This window comes from Crotalus tigris, unplaced genomic scaffold, assembly GCF_016545835.1.
Source record: "Crotalus tigris isolate CLP2741 ecotype Arizona unplaced genomic scaffold, ASM1654583v1 scf7180000017737.1785205, whole genome shotgun sequence".
Taxonomy (NCBI): domain Eukaryota; kingdom Metazoa; phylum Chordata; class Lepidosauria; order Squamata; family Viperidae; genus Crotalus; species Crotalus tigris.
This window is the reverse complement of record NW_024096603.1, coordinates 58,895-80,205: the sequence shown is the minus strand read 5'-3', so window position 1 is coordinate 80,205 and position 21,311 is coordinate 58,895. Positions and strand designations below refer to the sequence as shown.

Sequence of the window (21,311 nt, the reverse complement as noted above, 5' to 3'; positions counted from 1 at the left end):
ATATCTGAATGGTGGGGTGAAGCTATTTTGGAGTTCATAAACCGAACTGCATAATAGAAATTGGTAGGCATCTCCAAGTACTGTAATATTGCTGAAAAGCTGTAGTAAACAGAGGGCTCCTGTGAACATAGTTTCCTGGTTCATAATTTTGCATTTATTCATCAGTTGAGTTCATTACAAACATCAAGGGGAGCACTGCTAACCATCAGAGCCCATGATGTTTGGTCTGATGTAGTATAAGTAGCACGTTTTGTATATAGCTTAACCATTGAATACACAGTAACATCCTGTCAGAACATCTTTTAATGAGAAAAAAAATCAAAACATTTTCACTGGTGCCTTTTATTAAGTAATGCAAAATACAGTACTAGTTGTGACACTCCATGCAGTTGAGACGATATAAATGCAAGCTTACAGAAAAATAAGTGACCAAAGAACCCCTCAATTAATTTTGAGGTAGTGTACAGTGTGGGGAAGTTGAAACACAATGGGACAGACAAACCAAAATATCTGTAACACTTTGTGCGTTCATTTCCCCCCAGTTTTTTTCTCCTAAATACATATGTATTAAATAACTTTGTGGTTTGTTTTGATTCCATTTCATTGAAAAATAAATTTCTTTATAATATCACATTCTTGTATATCTTGCACTGCACACAATCTATATTTTAAAATCTTATAGGGTCTGATTTGTCCTTGCAAAAGTTCTTCTCTCCTTTTTCTCTCTTGCCCCCTTTCTCATTTAACCCTTTTCCTCCAAGAGTTTAGGCACATGTGGCCTCATGCACAAAAAATAAATAAGAAACTTACTTGAAGGGGACAAAAATGTCACTCAAAGTGCTTGAGAATACTAAGGATAATCTAATAAATACCATTTTGTTTATAAAAATATATTAGGTTATAAAAGTGGGCAAAGGGTTAGTATCCAAGATGGAAAAGTCATTACTGTATGTGAAAACTGTCTTGTAATATTTGTAATATTACAAATATTACAAGTGTCTTGTAATGTTTTTCTTTTCTTTTATCAGATATTTTTTCCTGCTTAAAACAGTACCATGGTGACTGTGTGTATATGTTCTCTCTCTCTCTCTCTGTGTGTGTGTGTGTGTGTGTGTGTATGTATGTATGTATGTATGTATGTATGTATATATATACAGATATATATATACACACATACATACATACATACATACATACATACATATTCTCAGAAACTTACATGATACTGGACATGTCAAATGTCATCATAGTTGTTCTATCTCATTCTATCTATCTCCTTATTGCAGCTTTGGAAGATGTTTCAATTAAGGAGGGTTCCATACAATTGTGCTTTTGTGAGGCTGTCCTTTCGACTTAAGCCTGTACTTCCAGTCCGTTGAAAATGCTGTTGCTTGCTATGGAGGCTTGAATGGCTTCCTTGCTCAATGGAAGACTGATGGATATCTGAAGCCTCCATAGAACTATGGTTGAGGGACTCAGCTGAACTGTTTGGACTAACGTCGACATATTCTCTTTTCAACACAGGACTTCCATCAATGCTTTTGCTACTGCATATCTGGACTGTGATTCTTTCACTTTTTTTGTCCCTTAGTTCTTTTGTTTTATAAGAGGGCAATTTGTCCTGCTTACAACTGGTACTTATGTCAATATTCAGACCACTGTCTGTCCTCAGGAAGCAAGAGTCCACAAGTCTATTTTGACAAATATCATCTCCCTCTGAGAAGCTATCACCTTTGTAACTAGCATAAATGGGACTTGATCGACTGTCTCCTTTCTTTATAGGACTTCTGTAATACTGCTCTGAAAAGCTGCAGGGAGAAAGCCTGCCACTGTTCCTGTAAGAATATGCACCAATATCTTCCACACTAAGCTGTCTCCACTGTCCAGGTAGGTCTTCTTCTGACAAATGAGAATTCCTGCTTTCACTGCGCATCTTCTGTGATGCTAAAGCTTGTTGAGTTGTTATGGCCGAGAAATGATAAGGCTCGCTTGCATAAGGTGACATAGTCCTAGTGAAAGTAGGGGAGTTCTCATTGTCATCTGCCAGCTCCATGTGCTGAATAGATTTAGTCTTGGCAAACCTTGGACTCCCCTGCTCATAACCTGAAGAGGGCTTTCTTTCAAACATCTCATCACGGCTGCTCAGGTAAATGGCTTGCTGGGAGGCTGTCAAAGTGCTACCTTGAACATTCTCCTTCTCCTCAGATGTTACACTAAAGCTGGAGTAGGAACTAGAAGTAGGTAGCGAGGTAACATATTCTGGAAAAGCTTCATGAGAGAAGCTAGAATGGAAGCCATCTTCTTCAACTGTGCTGTCAGTGGAATTCTGGGACCTCAAGAACCCAACGCCCTTTACTTGCATGTCTACACTCTGCCTTCTCTCCCGTCTTCTTTCCTCAGGGCAGTAAAGAGCTGTATCACTGCAGTAAATGTCGGATTTGTACTGAGGTCTTTGTCCAAGTTTTCCAAGAGATTCCTGAAAGGCAAGATCTCTGCTTGATGGGCTTGACATGTGGGGAGAAAGATTGTTTGGGTCAGGTTTTTCCAGGACTTTTGCAATGACACAAGTTGGTATGTTATCAGCAAATGATGTATGACACAGAGGTACCGAGAGGCTGCATCCATGCTTTTCTAGATGGAGGCTGACACGTTCCTGAAATTCAGCTGGCAGCTGTAATAAATGTAAGGAAGGAGAAGAAAAATATATAAAAGGGTTGTCAATAGTAAAGCTTATGATCTAGAAATCCCAGTTACTGAAGCCTACGTTTCTTTCACATTTAAAGTGAAAGAAAACAATAATAAATAAAAAGACTCCTATCATGAATGAATTATTAACTCAGATGTTCAAACATGGCAGATTGCCCTGGCTGACTAAAGGAGCTAGCTGTTTTTTTATGTGTGTATGTTATATGCTATCCTGCCTCATAGAGGGAAGATGTTTAACATTCAGATGCTTAAATATATTAATATCTTCCCCTTTGTCCTTTTTTGATTGATATCAATGCACTAATATACCATATACACCAATTACTGTTAAATAAGGAAGACAAATTTGCAAATTAATGATCAATATTAATCTTGAGGATTGCAGGTTGTATTTCCACTTATTTCCACTGTCAAAATAAGCTTCTGGTTCCCATGTCATAAAGTTATTTCTCAATGACATGATTGTGAGTAATAATTTCAAGCTAGGTTAAAGTGGCCACTTAAAGGGGGAAACAGTACTGCTTATTCTACTGGCAGAAGCTGACTGGGTTTGCAACGGAACCTTTTTTATTTTAATACCCAAGTAGCAGACAAGTTCTGGACACACAGGAAAGATTGTGTGGCAAAGACAGTACTGTCCTCCATTTGAAACTTAAAAGAAACAGTAAGGAGGCTACTAAGCAAACTGAAGTGTCCCTTTCAATGCCTAACAAGAAGCCCTTAATGTTGGACTCTGTAATGGCTCCGAGTATAAAGTCCAAATGGCAAGAATAAGTCTTTGGTACAGCTGTACTACAATAAGGCCAAATGTAGCTTTCAGGAAAAAGCTTCATTCCAGAACAACAATAAATCAACAGGGCAGAGTTCTACGGTAGCTAGACCTTCTTGTAAAGAAGCTTTTTGCAAATGTGATGTGCTAATGGAGTTGAGTTCATCTTGATAATGAGTCACTGTCAACACAAAGGCAAGTTACAGCACTCAGCAAAGAAAGCAAATTAAAAATATTTTGATATGGCCAACTTTTTTTTACTCAATGTCCCTGATCTCTCCCCAAAGACCAATCTTATGGTATATGAACATCTGCAGCATAGCACCATGCACTTCATATGGTCTGCAACCATATCCTTCATAGGCTATGAAGCCATGAAATCAGCTGTTCTCATTTTCTCAGCTGTAATGAAGAAAAAGATGGTGACAAAACATGCAACTTGAAAGCTAACTTAGGGCCCAGAAGCCCAAAGACTCCCATATTCATTTTTTTTGAGTCCATAAAACTAAGTCTGCAATCTTACAAATAGTTTTGCTTGGAAAAAAACACTTCAGATCCCAGTGAGATTTCCAGCCTGGCAAACAGACATAAAATGGTGCTATAATCCCGTACTTTGGGATTGTTTTCAGTATTAATTTGTGAAGGAGATATAACCAGGTGATTATGTTAACAGTTAAACAGCAAATAATATTGACTTGGGATACACAACTTTATTGATGCAATTTTATTTCAACCTGATTAGATTCCTGTACTAGATCTCATTGGTGATGCCTGACTTCAGCAGAGTGGGGAAAAGTAAAATCTCCCTTGAGCAAGTTTAATTCCTAGCAACTTCATGAATAGGTAGATATGGTTTCCTTGGCAATGATATAGATTTTTTTTCTCTTAGGATACTTTTTTCCAATTTCCAATTTAGCTCATAGATTTGAGATTTCCTTGTGGTGTCCTATCCAGATAATCAACTCTTGACTTTTTTTTTCTATCAGCCAAGACTGATATTTTTGTACCCCTCCCTCCTCTTATGTTTGTGGAAGATATGGGTACTCCTTGAGTTAGACCAGGCATGTCAAACTCGCGACGTCATGTGACGTCACACGACGTATCGGAGCTTTTTTGCCATTGTTGGCAATGGGGTGGGCGCAGCTCCGGTATGATGAAACCGGCCTGTGGGCCGGCACTTTGACACCCCTGAGTTAGACCATAATTGAATCCACAATTACAGCTGTAGGCTGTGATGGTCATACAGCAGGTTACCACATGACTGGATCCAATTATATGACTTTTGGGGGGCAGTTGTTAAGCAAACATGGCGGTCATAAAGTGAATGTCGCAATCATTTAAGCAAATATTGCTATTGTTAAGTGAACCTATTGCTTGCTATGGGGTAGTTTTTGCCAGAAACTAGAAGTAAAAACCAGTTTCTGGGGGGGAAAAGTCATAAACTAGGGTCATGGAATCTCAGGGGGCTGCAAACATTGTAAAGCCAGGTGTTTGTAGTCCTATAGAAATGTAATCATGTCACTGCAGGAGGAAGATGTCAGAACTTTGGAACTGGGTTGAAAGACCCTTTTTGGGGGTCCATTGTAAATCTGATTGATTGCTAAGTGACCAGTTGTAAGTTGAGGACTACTTGTATCAGTGCAAAAGAATGCATTAAATTGTAGACTTTGAGGAATTTTAGCATTATTAAAGAGTGAAAGAGTTGCAATAAGACACAAAACTTAAATTTAAGGTATTTATTTAGCAATTTTAAACTTCCCTCCTATCCCAAAAGGTTAAAAATATTTAATTTGAAAGTGTTTTGGGTGCCAGAAAAGGGGCCATGATCATCATATGTGGACTGTGACCAAATGTCTGTTCTAGAAGCTTTACAAAAACTGATGGCTATGCATATACATGGTTTCTTTTCTTTTAATACATAGTTATTATGTAATAACTATAATAATAATAACATAGTTATTATGTAATAACTGGCATAGTTATTAACTGTGGGGTTCTTGGTGCTCTCTGAGCTTGGTTATTTTCTTGCAGATGTTTTATTACCAAACTAGGCAACACCATCAGTTAACAATTATTAACACAATCCACAGGACTGTTATTACAAACCTTTAACTAAAATGGAAAACATAAAAAAGCAGTGTCATTTTATGTAAGTTCCATGTGAAAGTTTAGTAGCAACCATCCTATTGCTATATAAGAAAAGGAAGGCCTTCCTCTTATTAAAAATATCTTATTTGTGACTTAATAGGTATTTATAGTCATTCACATCTTTTTTAAGTTTCTTGCTATCTATACTCAAAGATAGCACAGTGAGAAAATAAGAGCCTTCATCAATCTTGCATCAGAGGAAGTCAATTTCCCAGTACTGAGGTAATGTCAAACACTTAACACTTACAGTAACATATGCTCTTACAGTATTTGCTATTTTCTAGATTCTTATTAAAATAATTGAGGGGCTGAGGCTGGTAGTATAACGGAGGGAATAAAGCTCTTCTATTTTTTTCAGAGTGGGAAAATCAGGATTATCAATGAATTTACTTTGGTACATGAATAAGATGAAGTTAAAGCTTCAACATTTATTCATGTCTGCAGAGTAAAAGTCAGAGACTGAGGAAAAGATTGAGCTAGACACTGGGTTCTTCTTTATTTTTATAGTGTTACTGTGTCAGTAACATCTGACGCACTTCTTTGCAATATTGTTAGCTCTCCATTAGCTGAAGAAGTTTTAGTGAAACTAAATATGTTTATGACTTCTGATAAAGTGGATAGGCCTTTCAAAATGTGAGCTTGGCTGATTGTTTATTAAATACAGGGCTCTGCTGTGTGGTTACTTAGGACAATATGGTCCATGCAATGGTAATGGCTTCTGTGAAAAAAGAGATGGTCTCTTTGGCTCATAAGGAGGGGGTGCCTTATGTGTGCCATACCCCTTCTCCCCATTTTAGGAAAGGCTGTTGAAAAAGTGGTTGGGTAATAGCTGTGGAAGATCCTGAAGGCAACAAATTATCTGGATTTATTCCAGTCAGGTTTTAGGATGGGATACAGTACTGAGACACTATTGGTTGGACTTCTTTATGAACGTTGACAGAGCAGGGTTGGGGTGGTCCATCTATTATTGTATTCCATGATCTCTCAGCAGCTATCCTTCTGGGCTTGCTGCAGGGACTGGGAGTATTAGGGTGGCTCTCTTCCTTTCTCTGTGGCAGTTTCAATTAGTCTTGATGGAAGGGGGAGAGGTTCAGTCTGTTACTCCTCATTTGTAGGATGCTGAAAGGCTCAAAACTTTCCCCCTCCTATTCAACATCTACATGAAACCAATGTATGTCTTGTCCCTGGGCCATCCAAGTGTTGCTTTGTTGAAGACTTTGCAGATCTGGATGGGAAGAAAGAGTCTTAGGCCTGATTCTGACAAAACCAAGTGACTAGATATTTAGCCCCTCTGGTCCTGGGGAGCTTCCCTCTCTCATCTTGGGTGGGGCAGCATACCCCCATTTGAGAATGGTACACAGTTTAGTATATTCACAATATACATCTAGTGCATTGGTTGCACTTGCTCCTCAATCCAAAGGCCATTCAGATGATCACTCATGTCCTAGTCACCTTATGATTGCAGTATTATAATGCATTCAGCATGGCATTGCCCTTGAAAACCACTTAGAAGCTACAACTGTTCCAAATGGGTCAGTGTGGACAGTAATGAGCATGCCTCAAAATGCCACGGGATACCATTGCTCCATGAGATGCATTGGTTGCCAGTTGAGTTTTGGGTACAATTCAAGCTATTGGTTACCCCCTATAAAGCCCTCCAGGGCAAAGGGCCTGGTTATCTGCCAATTGCCAATTGTTTCCGCCTGTCGTGTAAAATATGACAGAATGGATCTGTTTCATGTTTCCTTTGTTAGATAATGGAATAGCATTCTCCCCAAGATCTGTACACACTGATGAATTTCTTTAAGGTATTGAAAAACTGGCTATTTTCTCTGACTTTAGGACAAGATGTATAATTATGTATAATGCCCAGGGTAATCTGCAGTTGGGCAGTCTTTAAACTGATACAAATGAATGAATAAATAAATAAATTCTATGACTTTTGAACTAAACATGAAATAAATACGACTGAGTCCAATACTACGAATGCATAGCATTTTTATCATATCATGAAGGCTTAGTGGTAAGGTTTTTATTCATATTTATTACTTCTTTATCTTTTTTTCAAAGTTTAATTAGAATTTTTTAAACTGAGATTTAGATTTAAAATTAGCATACTGTGCAAATATAATTGCTAGGTCTTTAACTGACCTGGTTAAGTAGGTTAGGCAAGCACAGCAATGAGATGTCTGCAGGACCCCCAAAAGGCATCCTGGTTGCTCCATAGCAAAATAAAAGAAAACAAAACAAAACACTGAAATCCCATGAGGTTGAAAGATCTTGCACAAGAATGCCAAAATCAGAATTATATCTAAATATATGCATAGGCATAAGACAATGCCTATCCAGATACACACATACACACGTGCTCAGGTATTTCATATGATACTTTGACAGGTTCCCAATTCAAAGACACACACAGTTGTCTTTGAACTATACTGAACAGATGCTTTCCACATATGGCAGAGCTCCAGCTTCCAGAATCCAAAATTGCCATAATTATCTAGACGGGTGCAGTTGGGCAAAGCTAGATTTTAAATTAATCTAGGAAAGTACTTCATGTCTCCCAAAGTTGTGAATTAGATACTTTTGGGAGGCTCATAGGAGTGGTTAAATGGATATGCAAAATACAGTATGTTAGTATGTTATTGAGTAGAATGTCCTTAAATATTTTGTGGCTGCAGACGAAATACTGACTTTCTCACCATTTACACTGTTACAGTTTGGCAGTTGAATCTGGGATAGCTTTCACTCTAGTAATACTCAGGATATCCTTTTCTGCAGAGTTTGTGGTAAGAAAAAACCATTTAACCCTATAACACTATTAAGGGGGGGGGTTTGCAGCTGAATGATTGGATTGGTTTTATGATTTTAAGCAGCCTAGAATCCATGGAAGTTTGTTTATGGCAATATAAGCAAATCAAAATAATATACAAGAGACATGAAGCTTCTTGAACCTTCTTCATTCTTGCATCTTGGCCTTGCAGCTATTGGGCTCAAATATGGTTTCATTAATATCCACCCATCCTTATTATTTTGTCACCCAGTTGTTTCAATTTCGGATCCTACCCAAACTCTTTTCTCCATTTCAGTAAATGAATGCTACCTTATATCTTAGTAACCTTTTCATGATAGTTAGTGAACATGGACTTGCCCTTGGTTTTCTTGGTTACTTCTCCCTCTATTTCTTGCCTAGGCACTGCATCAGAGCATCCATCCTGCTGCCTCCATCTCACAGTTCTTGCGAAGAAGAATTAGGTCTTGATAACAAGCACATTGATGAGTTTTACTGATATATTTATTTATTATGTTACCTCAGAAAGCTTATGCGCCCTGTCGTAATTCTTGCTACACTGGAGCAGCTGAGCAGCTAAATTGCAATCCTTTCTATAGAGCTCCTGAAAAATAACATAAAATGACATTTAAAATTCTGAGTTCTACAACAATATCCAAAAAGCTGCCATCAGAGATCTGAGAAAGAACAGAATAAATTTAGTATCATCTCAATGATGTGATAACAAAAGGTTTATTGCATTAGAATCCAAACTCCAAATGCTTTCACTTGAGTCTAGAACAGTGGTTCTCAACCTGTGGGTCGGGACCCCATTTGGGGTCGAATGACCATTTCACGGGGGTCGCCAAACCATGCTGTCCGCCATTTTTTTCCCTTTTCCCTAGCTGTCCTACTCCCTCTTATTGGTGGCCACACCCACTTGGGGGTCACCACAACATGGGGAACTGTATTATGGGGTCACAGCATTAGAAAGGTTGAGAATCACTGGTCTAGAAGATTGTATTAGACAATATCCGTGCTCTCTAATGTCTCATTTTTAAGGGATTAGCAGTCTCCGTGAATTTATTGTCATCATCCCAAGTAGAACAATAATAAACAGAAGTCAGAAGTAACTCATTGATCAAGGCTATCACGGCTATTTTACATATAGTAATGCAATGCAATAAAAACACCATGGAATGTCAATGTAAGCTTGTTATAATCCAGCAACTTCAATTTTCAAAATGAGTATAAGAAACAAGTCTCTGCAATCCAATTTTATTCTTTCTTTTTTTTAAAGATTAGGATTTTTTCTGTCACTATAAATGCTTATTTCAAAAAGAAAGAAAGAAAGAAAGAAAGAAAGAAAGAAAGAAAGAAAGAAAGAAAGACTGATTAAAGGCCACTTGGATACATGATTACATCACAGAAAATAAGGGCAATCTTTAATTCAAAGGTGGTTTTTTTCTGTTTACTTATGGTGCTCATAAAACTGAATGGCAATGATATGGAAAGATGTGGGAATACATAATATTGACTCCCAGGGGTATAGAAAGTATATTTCTTCCCTGCTCAACATTTCAATCTTTCATTTAATGTCTATTTAGCTCATATAGCTACTAAACCTTCTACCTTTAATTTCACCAAGATTAAGAAAATCGCCCAAAGACATCTGAAACACTAATTCAATTGAGTAGCACACTCCAAATATTGAATCCAAATCTTAAAAAATGTCTTATGCACTGTTTGTATAAAGATTATCATGCTTGAAGATCCATTCACTCACATGAGTTCTTAGTTAGGACTATTCAAGAGCAGGCAATTACCTGTGTGGCCAGCTCATTTATAGAAACAGCCATTCTAATTTTGACCAATGTGGAATTAAATGAATATATGCCACATGAAAGTAATTGGATTATGTTTTGAGACTATAAGAAAAATAATTTTACAGTGACCAAGACTAATAGCTACATAGGTTAGTGGCTGGTAGATTATCTGGTATAGGAGAACTACTTCAACCATGATAGATTCAGCCATTGTTTCTCAGAATTGGCAGATATATTTATTAGAGTAATTATTCATTTCAAACCTGAAGAAAATGAGAATTTTTATTTTGGCTATTTGGTGAAAGGGGTGATAATAGCAACCCAGTAGCTTAATTGCAACATATTTTCAATTTAATCTGGCCAGCTATTGCCATTTGTATGGTGGTTTTTCATATGGAAACTGATCTGGCTTAAAAATAACCATGCACGTGCAATGAACACATTTACATTTTTTCTTCCTTTAGATACAATCTAAAATGTCAGTATTTACTTAGAAGATCTCAGTTTGGTCCAAGAATGCAGTTACTTGGAGGAGCCTAAATTAAATTAAGGAAATACACAAAAGGAACATTTCTGCAGGGAGTTGGAATGAATGGCTGAAAAGGCTCCTTCCAATTCTAAGACTTCCAGATCCTTTCATCTACAGTTACTAGTGGCTCCTGACTTTTTTTTCTGAAAAGTCAGTAACTCTCCTGAGCAACATGGGAAGCCAGGTCCAGAAGAAGAAATGGACAAAAACACTCTCTTCTGTAAATGCAGGAATTTATCGACATCCCAGCTTGATTTTGAGCAAATCTCCCTCTTTCCAGCAGTTCTGCCAGTTTCTCCTGCTTGGTTAAGTGGAGTCTACAAGTCTCCTAAGCAGGTTCTTTAGGAGTTCAGGTGATTGTAGAGAGAAGTTGGTATGAATAACTTTTCTTTTGTGAATTTTCTGATAACACATATTATGTGTTTAATGTAGAGCAAATCACTTCCAGTTCAATTAGTTTTACTGAGCAGATATGTACATTTGTGCTGTTCAAATGATCTTACTTAATGTGCACAAAGCATAACAAACAAAAATACAAAGAAGTCTTGAGCCAACTTTGAAACAAAAGCCATTTTTCTATGTTGCCCTTAAAGCACAGATTGATGCTGTTTGCTTTAATCAGCATAAGCTCCCAGAATCTTTCCATTCAAAACAATTCTAAATATTTGGTTTTGCTCTGAAAATATTGTTTATTATTATCACCAAAATGCTGGGTTGATTTACACATAAAATGGACTTAATGGTATTTTCATGAAAATGAAATCTGCAGTTTCACCTGATTTTTTTTGATAAAATTCATACCTTGTAGAGTGTAGACTGATTCGTATAAGATATAAAGAACATTCTTTCTATCATTTAAACATCATCTCTTTGTTTGTCCTGTATAGCTACAGATACAATAACTGTAATGTGAATTCCTGACATGATGACACTGGTGTAGATGTCCCAGTTGAGTAAATACCACCAACACCAAAACCAATTATTGGGTAGAAGACACATATGAATCCTTTTCTCTGAAGCATATTGTTTCAATTCTGATAGAACTAGAACAATTATAGGAAGGCAGATTTTGGCCGAACGTAAGGAAAAATCTTTTAAAGTTAAGAACATTTTGATGATGGAACCAATTATGTAAATGGTAGATGCTCTTTTGCTGGACAACCATATAATGAAAATGGTTTCATCTGAATTTCTCCAATCAATAGAAGGTTGGTCACAATCATGTAAATTAATCCTCATTCCAGTTAATTGGAATGCAACAAAATAACTTTCATGCTTTAAGTTTTGTTCTTGGTAAGGCTGAACACCATCAGACACAACAGACAGCTTGATGATATTCCTCCAATCATAATTGCCATGATACCTCAGTAGCCAAAAAGGCTTGTCAGGTTTGGTTGGGTGCCTTGATAGAAAAAGTAACATTTGGAACAGTAGACCAACATATAGCATATAACTGGAATTTAATGAAGGTGTCTGTAGTGGCTGGCTCCATTTGAGACTGAGGCCATTTTCCCATTTGTTAGAAAAAAATAAGCAACATGTTTTGCCAAACCTTTAACAAGTGAAATAACTGTTCTGTACATAAGTGGGGTACAAGTAGTCCTTATTTAGTAACCACAATTGGGACCAACAACTTAGACATTAAGCTAAGCAATTTCTCAGTGAATCTATAACTGTACTTACAATTTTACTTCAGCATTCCTTTGCTTTATAGACCGAGAAGGTTGTAAATGCAAGAATTGGATGCAAAGTTACTTTTTATCATGTTGAAATTGCAAACTGTTGCTAAATGAAGTCGTCCCTAAACAAGGACTACTTGTGAGTTAATAGCTGAAGATAACAAAAGAATACCAAAATTACATGTAACATTATATTTCTATTCTATGCCATAATTTTTACCTTTACCTTTCTATATATTATAGTAGAGAAAATACTTACATTATCTTCTGATAATTTATCAATTGTCACCTTGGCTTCTATCAAATGGTTATTGAGGACTATTATTTCGTGGCTTAACGCTCTTTTTTCTTCTTCATAGTGTTGACCCTGGATACAAAACAGTTCAATCAACATTTTCCTCTTCTAAAATGAGCTACTGGGCTGCTGTTTCCCCAGACAAAGAATAATTATATGAAAGGTCTTTTCTCTAATATTTCTCTTTTTCTGTTACATTTCTTCCTAAGAATCCTATAATAGAGACTTGAAAGCTGACATTTCAAAACATTCAACTTTCATATAAATTGATTTCAATTATTGTTTTTGGGTGCCAGTGTCAGGCATGTACAACTGGACTGTAATATTTATATAGGACTTTCAGGAATATATTATGTTTTTCCTTATTGTATGACCCTATCATACTTAAGCCTATAATGAGATAGCATGTTTATATTCTTATAGTCAATGTTTTCAAGACAGAGATATAATTTAAGGATAATTGCTTATGTTTGCTTTTATAGATTCATCACAATTATGTAGTACGTTTTCCACACTTGACCTAAAAATCTGGCCCAGAAGTCTCCCAATCCTCTAGAGCAGATTTTGAAAAAAATATAAAGGAATTATAGGGTGGAAGACAGTTGGAAGAAATCCTAGCAGAGGAATGGAAGTTTGCAGCATAATGAAGATTTTCCCTCCCTTCCTCAAAAACCTCTGACGTGTTATATTTTGGCCAATTCTTCTCAGTTCCTGAGCTGTTTCCTTATTTCTAAGATTTGAATTTTGCCATTTAGGGCAGTGTCTTTCCAGAAGTATTTATATCTGAAGAATACCAAATAGTCTCTCAACAATCTTTTAAAGCCCACAGTTCTTGAACTCTGCACTGCAGTCTCCAGGGCTCCATGGGATATTTTTAGTTTTTGAGAAAAGCACAGCAATAGTTCATGGTTTTAGCCCACAGGTGCAGTGAAACAATTACTGAGATGCTAAGGGTGTCATGATCGGAAAAAGTTTGAGAACCTCTGATTCAAAATTTTCTTTTTTAAAAAAAATCTTATAAAATTCAAGCAGAAGTAAGTAGTGTGATATTTCGATATACCTCCCTTGGTGCCAGACTCACTTGGTTAATAATCTAAAAAATAAATGGGAAGCAAGCATGCTGCAAAAGAACATCATCTTTATTGAGAAAAGATGCCCTGAACTATAGTTATAAACCTCAGAAAGTCAAAATAGTCACTAGCTGCAGCCTAGTTGTTTTGTGATTATACTCCCCTCCCAAAACCAAAGCAGGATAGACAGGAGAATCTTGGGAAACTAGAAGGGCTAGTGGGGAGTATCTTTACTTGCTTACTGTCTTGTAAACACAGCTCTCTCGTGATTGACAATATGCACTATGGTACTCATTACATGAAGAAAGAAACCTCCGTGACAACTATTTTGTGAGATACCTTATAATCTATCTTTAACGTTCCAAATATACTCATAGGCTTATATTAAATTAAAACATTGCAAGACATCATGTATCAAAACTCACTGAAATAACTTTTATAAGCATGAGGCACAAAGATTTTTTTGCCTCATTTTGGTCAGTTGATGGGGGGACCTAGAGCTAGCCTTATTTTTTTTAAATTCAAGTCAATGCACAATTATTTGTTGGCAGAAGAACTTCTTCAATGGGGACATCTGCACTATTTCATTTGCCAATCAATTGGGGTAGTGGCTCAAGGCAATTTTTCTTTCAGTACAGCTGGAGAAACAGATGGGAGCGCCAGAGGCATCCTGAGGGTTCTGACAAAAGTGTCCACAAATTGCATCAAGACAAAATACTCATACAATAATTTTTGTATTTATTTCACAATTTTTAAAGTGTATCTAGGGATACCACTCAATGCAACCTGAATATTGCAAATGTGTATCATAACATTGCAAATAAGAGTGGTTTGGGTGGTTTGCTCTGCTCCAGGGTGTTTTATTTTACCTTTTACCTGCTTTTCCAACTTCAGGTGCTTAAAGCTGTAAACTAAGCCAGGAGTAAATGATGCATGTCTACTGGCAAATCATGAGATGTCACGATTGCAATCAATTAATAATAAATTATGCTTTCAAATTATGCTTTATTCATAGAATAGCCATCCCTATTTCTACATTAAATTAAGCCTAAAGCAACGAACCACTTATGGGAGCCCAGTGTCTTCTTTCAAAAATCATCATCATCATCATCATCATCATCATCATCTCCCCCATAATACTATTGCTATTATTATTTCCTCTCCTTTTATGTATGAATGTCATTTCTGCAGCCTTTTATTTCCCTTTGGAAAGAAAGGAGGGAAGATACGAAGAAACAACACTACACACATTCCTTTTAACAACTTCCTTCTCTGCAGAAAAGGGTTCCTCAAACTTACACTTATTTTCACTTCCTTTTTATTGCAAGGCAGCAACATACTTCTCGACTGCATTGTATCCCTAGGGACAAGACTGTCCACTTTCATGAAGCTCCATGACAAAACATGGAATTGGATCTTCTCTGATATGCTAAGCACTGTCCCACATTTGCTCTCTATTACATGAGATAGCACAGGAAGTTCCAAAGTCCTTTTTCTAGCTAGAAATAAGCAATTTCTTATTTATATTATTGACGAGATAACATATTTTATACTGTCTCTTAATGCAAAATTCTTACAGCATTTTATAAAATCCTAAAAACATTTTAGCATAACAACCAAGCAAAAATAAAGGAAAACACCAGAAGAAAAGTTTGAGGAAAAAACAAAGTTAAAGACAATTTTTAAAAGAAAATTGTTATGGGGAAGTAATAGAGGGACAAGATACATCCAGCATCATTACTTTTATTCCTTCTAATGAATTTAGGTGTTCATGGTCCCTTACCTCCCACTTTATTGTATCTTGAAAGAAGAGAAAGGTGCTGCTTTTTGAAGAGAGTGGAGGAGAAAATCACATGTTTACAGTAATGCTGTAATGTTTTTTTTTTCATTCTATGCCTTTTGTTTTTTAGAAAGACTTCTTGGTTTGAGAAAATATTTGTATGCTACTCCTTATTTTGATGTTTATCATCACTAGCTGAGTAGGAAGAGTTTGTTTGTATGTATGGAACGCGGGGCAGAGGGAAAATGAGATTATAGAAATCAAAATGTGACATACTGCTTATATGAAGCAACACATAAGTGACTTCCAGATTTTATTTTTGGGTGGATCGAAAATTATGCATCCCCAAATTTAACTAGTGGCAAAGAAAGGATGAAAAACAATGGTTGGAAACTGATCAAAGAGAGAAGCAACCTGGAATTAAGGAGAAACTTCCTGACAGTGAGGACAATCAACCAATGGAACAGCTTACCCCGAGAAATCATGGGCGCTCCATCACTGGAGATTTTTAAGAAGAGTCTCGATCAGTGGTTCTCAACCTGTGGGTCGTGACCCTTTTGGGGGTCGAATGACCCTTTCACAGGGGTCGCCTAAGACCATCGGAAAACACATATTTCCGATGGTCTTAGGAACCGAGACATCGCTCTCTCTGTTGCAGCCTCACTCTCTTCTACCTTTTCCTTCCCACCTCCCTGCAAGCTTGCAATACTTCTCAGGGCCTCACTTTGCCTCCCGGAGGACTCAGCTGTTTGGCAGTCAGAAGTTGGACCACTCAGCTGTTGGTTGGGATGCCCACGGAGCTGACACCCACGCTGCCAGGTAGAACAGCACCGGTCACTGGTCTTCTTTGCTGTCCTGCACGTTGTCCTCGACCCCTCCCCTGCCAGTTCATGTCGAGCCCACGGGGGCTTGAAAGGGAGAGAGGGAGGGAAGGAGGAATGGACTCCTCTTTCTCTCCTAAGGTTCAAAGCACGATCAGCTTCCCAAGGGCGTCACAATCCCAATTCATGTGTTTCTGCCATACCTCCCTGGCACTCCCGGGAACGGGGTGGGCGGAAGAAAGCTTGGCTGGGCTAAGCAAAGAAAAGCCATGGAGCCGCGATCTAAGATCGCAGGCAGGCCGGGGAGGGAGGTGAAGAAGAGGAACCGGGATTGGAAGAGAGGAAACGCCAAGCTTGTCCTCGCCTTTCCCAAGGACCTCATGAGCCACCTCACAGGAACACCTGGTTTCAGATTTATACCGCAAAAGTTTTTCTCACGCAGAGGAGAGAGGAAAAACAATTGCAGAACACTCGGGAATCCCTTGCAAGGCACCATGTACCTTGGTGCTTATTTCCTAACGCCTTCCCCCCATGTTTTCTGCTCCACCCCAAATTCGCCTCCCTTCCACTCTCCTTACACAACCATCTATGGTCTTAATACAGCCCTCAGTCTGTCTCCATTTCAACACCCCCTAAAATTCTTTATTGAGGCAGGCTTCCAGAGTTCGGCTGGCAGGATGCAGGTAATCCCTCCCCCCTGTCCTACTGCCTCCCACGCCACCACACTGCTCCACATCCCGTGCCTCAAGCCTCCATGGCACAGGACCACTGCCGTGGTCCCCAATGCCCGCTGACTCACTCCCCCACCGCCGGCGACCATGCAAGCCCTGGCAACTGCTCCAGCCTAAGAAGCAGGTGGCTGGGAGGCTGCCGCGGCACCAACTTCCTGCGCCCGTCAGCTGGCGACCCCCAAACTTGCGCTTGTCAGCTGGGAGGTCTGGCAAGGGAGCCTTTTGCTCCCCCATCCCTTTATTTACTGATCTGCCACAAGCTCATGCAAACAAGCCCCGAGGAGAAGTGCATGGCCAAGGTAAAAAAAAAAGCCTGGTGAAATACTCCTGAGGGGTAGCGTCGATCTGTAGCAGGAGGTGAAGGGGGCGGGCGGGTGGGTGGGGGTTGACCAGAAGGGAACCAGGTCTGATAAGGGCGAAAGTTGAGTGAGGTTTTCCCCCTCGCCCCTCTCTCCGCCTCCCTTTGTGTAGCGGCGTCTCTGGCTGCTGCCTTCCCAGTCGCCGAGAAAGGGAAAAAAAGAGAGCCATGAGCGAGTTCCCCTTTCTGCCTCGTTGCTGAAAGCTTTTTTTTTTTTAAATGACCGCTCATTCAGAACTCCTCGGGGCTTGTTTGCACGAGCTTGTGGCAAATCAGTAAATAAAGGGGTGGGGAAGCCAAACCATCCAAGGCGTTTGCACCCTGAATGTGTGGACGCTGCTTTCATGACTTGCCACCACCGCCCCCTCTTCCCGCCCTGCTCTGGCAACATGCTGCTGCTGCTGCTGGCTGAGCTGAGCTGAGCTGCGGCACCGAGCCGGTCCCCACACCTCCTGGTTGCCCGGCCGTGCTCTGCCCCCGGCCGCCCTCTGCACCATGCTGGAGCCTCCCCCACGCCGCCCGGCCCACCTCCCTCACCATCGGAGGGCATCTCTGTGTGTCTCCAGACCTTACTGGAGTACCATCCCCAGCAGCCCTAAAAAGCACTGTGGAAGAGTGGGGAATGCTGGGAGTTGCAGTTCATCACTATCTGGAAAAACGTGACTCTCCAAAGATCTTTCCTTCCTTCCTTCCTTCCTTCCTTCCTTCCTTCCTTCCTTCCTTCCTTCCATCCATCTCCTTCCCTTCCCCTTTAATCTCTCCTTGCTTCCTTCCTTCCTTCCTTCCTTTCCCCCTCAATCTTCTTCCTTCTCCATCTCCATCCCTTCCCCTTCAATCTCTCTCTCCTTCCTTCCTTCCTTCCTTCCTTCCTTCCTTCCTTCCTTCCTTCCTTCCTTCCTTCCCCTTCAATCTCCTTCCTTCTCCATCTCCTTCCTTTCTCCTTCAATCTTCCTTCCATCTCCATCCCTTCCCCTTCAATCTCTCTCTCTCCTTCCTTCCTTCCTTCCTTCCTTCTTTCCTTCCCCCTTCAATCTCCTTCCTTCTCCATCTCTCTCCTTTCCCCTTCAATCTTCCTTCCTTCTTTCCATCTCCATCCCTTCCCCTTCAATCTCTCTCTCCTTCCTTTCTTCTTTCCTTCTGCCTTCAATCTCCTTCCTTCTCCATCTCCTTCTTTTCCCCTTCAATCTTCCTTCCTTCTTTCCATCTCCATCCCTTCCCCTTCAATCTCTCTCTCCTTCCTTCCTTCTTTCCTTCCCCCTTCAATCTCCTTCTTTCTCCATCTCCTTCCTTTCCCCTTCAATCTTCCTTCCTTCCTTCCCCTTCCCTCCCTCCCAACATTTTTGAGCAAGGAAGAGGAAGCTTCTCCAGCGAGCATTGCTATATTGTTTTTGTGATTAATCACTATGCTTAAATTATGTTCAATTCGTAACAATGAAAATACACCCTGCATATCAGATATTTACATTACGATTCATAACAGTAGCAAAATTACAGTTATGAAATAGCAACGAAAATAATTTTATGGTTGGGGGTCACCACAACATGAGGAACTGTATTAAGGGGTCGCGGCATTAGAAAGGTTGAGAACCACTGGTCTAGATATTCACCTGTCTGAGACAGTATAGGTTCTCCTGCCTGAGCAGGGGGCTGGACTAGAAGATCTCCAAGGTCCCTTCCAGTTCTATTCTATTCTATTCTATTCTATTCTATTCTATTCTATTCTATTCTATTCTATTCTATTCTATTCTATTCTATTATCAGGGCAGCTCTCTACTGTTTCCAAATGAACTATGCAACATGTAAGTTGAAATAGCAGGAAATTTACTGGTTAACTTACTTCAACTAAGGCAATTCCAGTGGAAGAAATAAAAAGAAAGGAAACTAATAAATTATTACATGTGCAAACCCTCTGAGAACAATTTTTTTTTTGTCTAGAAAGAAATAGGTATGGCTTACAGGTCAAGCCCAGGATAATAGTTCAGCATGAATGAACAGTGTCTCTAATATCCTCTGGAAATTAATTTGAAATGCTTGAAGAAACTGATGCCACAACTGAATATCTTTAACAGGCATAAAATGAAAATAATTATGTTAATAAATGCAAAGCACTATCCAGATAACCATAACATTAGAGGCTTCACCTTAAAACAGAGTTTGTTTGAATGAAATTTGGGGATGCAGTTGGGGAGTAAATTTAATACACACTTTTCTTATGTAGTCTACATGCAATGTTTCTTATCTATTTTTTAAATACTATTCTAAAATTATGTTTTTCTATAAAATTTACTTAAGGATTAAATGGTATATTCAAATCCTGCACTTGGACCATGTGGATTAGGAAAACATCTGATCCAATTTTTTTCAGATGTGTAGATCTCTACCTTCACATTGTTTTTTTTTTCTTCCAAATGCTATATTTAAAGATGAACAATAATTTCAATCCCCCCCTTTAAAGAAACTTTGTATTTAGGGCTGATTTGTAAAAAAAAATGCTTACTTTCGGACTGTGTACTTCTGCAACATTTTGTACCATCTCAACAACTGCATAGAAAAATCTGTGGTTGGAAGCAAATGCTTTAAATGATTTTCCCCGTGGAAAGGTTAGGAGGTTTTTTAGTATTATAGTCATTTTTTTGTATATTTCTTCCTTCAAAATGACAAGCAATCATACTATCAATTTTCAGCAACTGCAGTCAGGGCAATGCAAATGTCATCTTTAATACCGGGACCACTGTTGTCACCAAAAGGAGATTGAAAAAGTGCCAAAGTTCAGATACAATTTGATGTATCAATACAAGATGCTTGCTTAGAAGCACATAACCAAGAACTGGCTATGGAAAATTCTTACTCCAGACTTTCACTTCTAATAATTCTTAATGTGGATCTTAAATGGCATATCATGTGCCATATGAGGCTTGTGTAATTGTAATTCTCAAGCTATCTAAATCTTTTTCATGCTATTAAGATGAAAGATGTCATGTGGTGAAGGCCTTTTTTTAGTTAAATCTATTAGCAAGTTCTCATGAAAATGTTGCAAATTGAAGCATCTCAAAATACTTAACAAAAAATGTTTCTAATCCAACTTCCTTTTGGAGAGAGCTCTACGATGACCTCTAGAACTTTGAAAAGCTCTGCACTATATTTTGCACTACATTCCATTATTTTATATCATTAATATTAATCTAAGCAACCATGATCAAGAGAGATCTAAGGGTTTAAAAATGGACTCAGGACCCCCAGGTTGCACATCTCTATTGTATGAAAAGTGAGGAACAAGATTAAGAATTGTCATATTCATAACTTTGTACCCAAAATATGTACAATATAAATATACAGATGTTCCACTGCTCTTAATTCAGGAAAGGATAGTAACTATTAGTAGTGAGTGAATCACTCAAGTTCAGATTTAATTCATCAATTTTCCTTTAAGAAGTTAGGACAACTAATCACTTTTGAAATATCAGATTGAATTGATAAATAAATATGGAATACCTCAAACTGCCAAATCGATTCAAGTGTATCCAGTGCTTTTTTTGTAAAAAAAAAAAAAAAAAAAAAGTGCCGGAACACACACACGTCATACAACCCGCCTTGCCTACCCTACAAGGTTCTATCCAAAAAAGGTGCTGGAACTCCGTTCTGGATGTTCTATGAGAAAAAAAAAAGCCCTGAGTGTATCCAATTTGTTTTGAAGGAGTAATTTGATCATATCACCTCTAGATCAAATGTTTGAAGCAAAGCTTCACAGAGTCTTAAGATAAGTAAAACTTCTGTGACTATGTCTACACTGTTAGCTTGACAACACCATGAAGTGATGTGCCATTGC

At 38.6% G+C, this 21,311-nt stretch overlaps 1 protein-coding gene across 2 annotated transcripts in view; it reads right to left on the bottom strand.

Moving 5' to 3' along the window:
• Window positions 1–511: 511 nt before the first annotated feature.
• BEGAIN (brain enriched guanylate kinase associated) overlaps window positions 512–21,311 on the bottom strand; it is a 67,798-nt gene continuing 46,998 nt past the window's right edge. Inside the window, exons 3-5 of one of the 2 annotated variants that reach the window (XM_039339669.1) lie at window positions 12,690–12,797; window positions 8,938–9,021; window positions 512–2,671 (exon numbers count right to left, since the gene is read on the bottom strand). In XM_039339669.1, the coding sequence (XP_039195603.1) occupies window positions 1,301–2,671; window positions 8,938–9,021; window positions 12,690–12,797 (1,563 nt within the window). In that variant the 3' untranslated portion in view covers window positions 512–1,300. The other variant, XM_039339670.1, reaches the window with a different exon arrangement.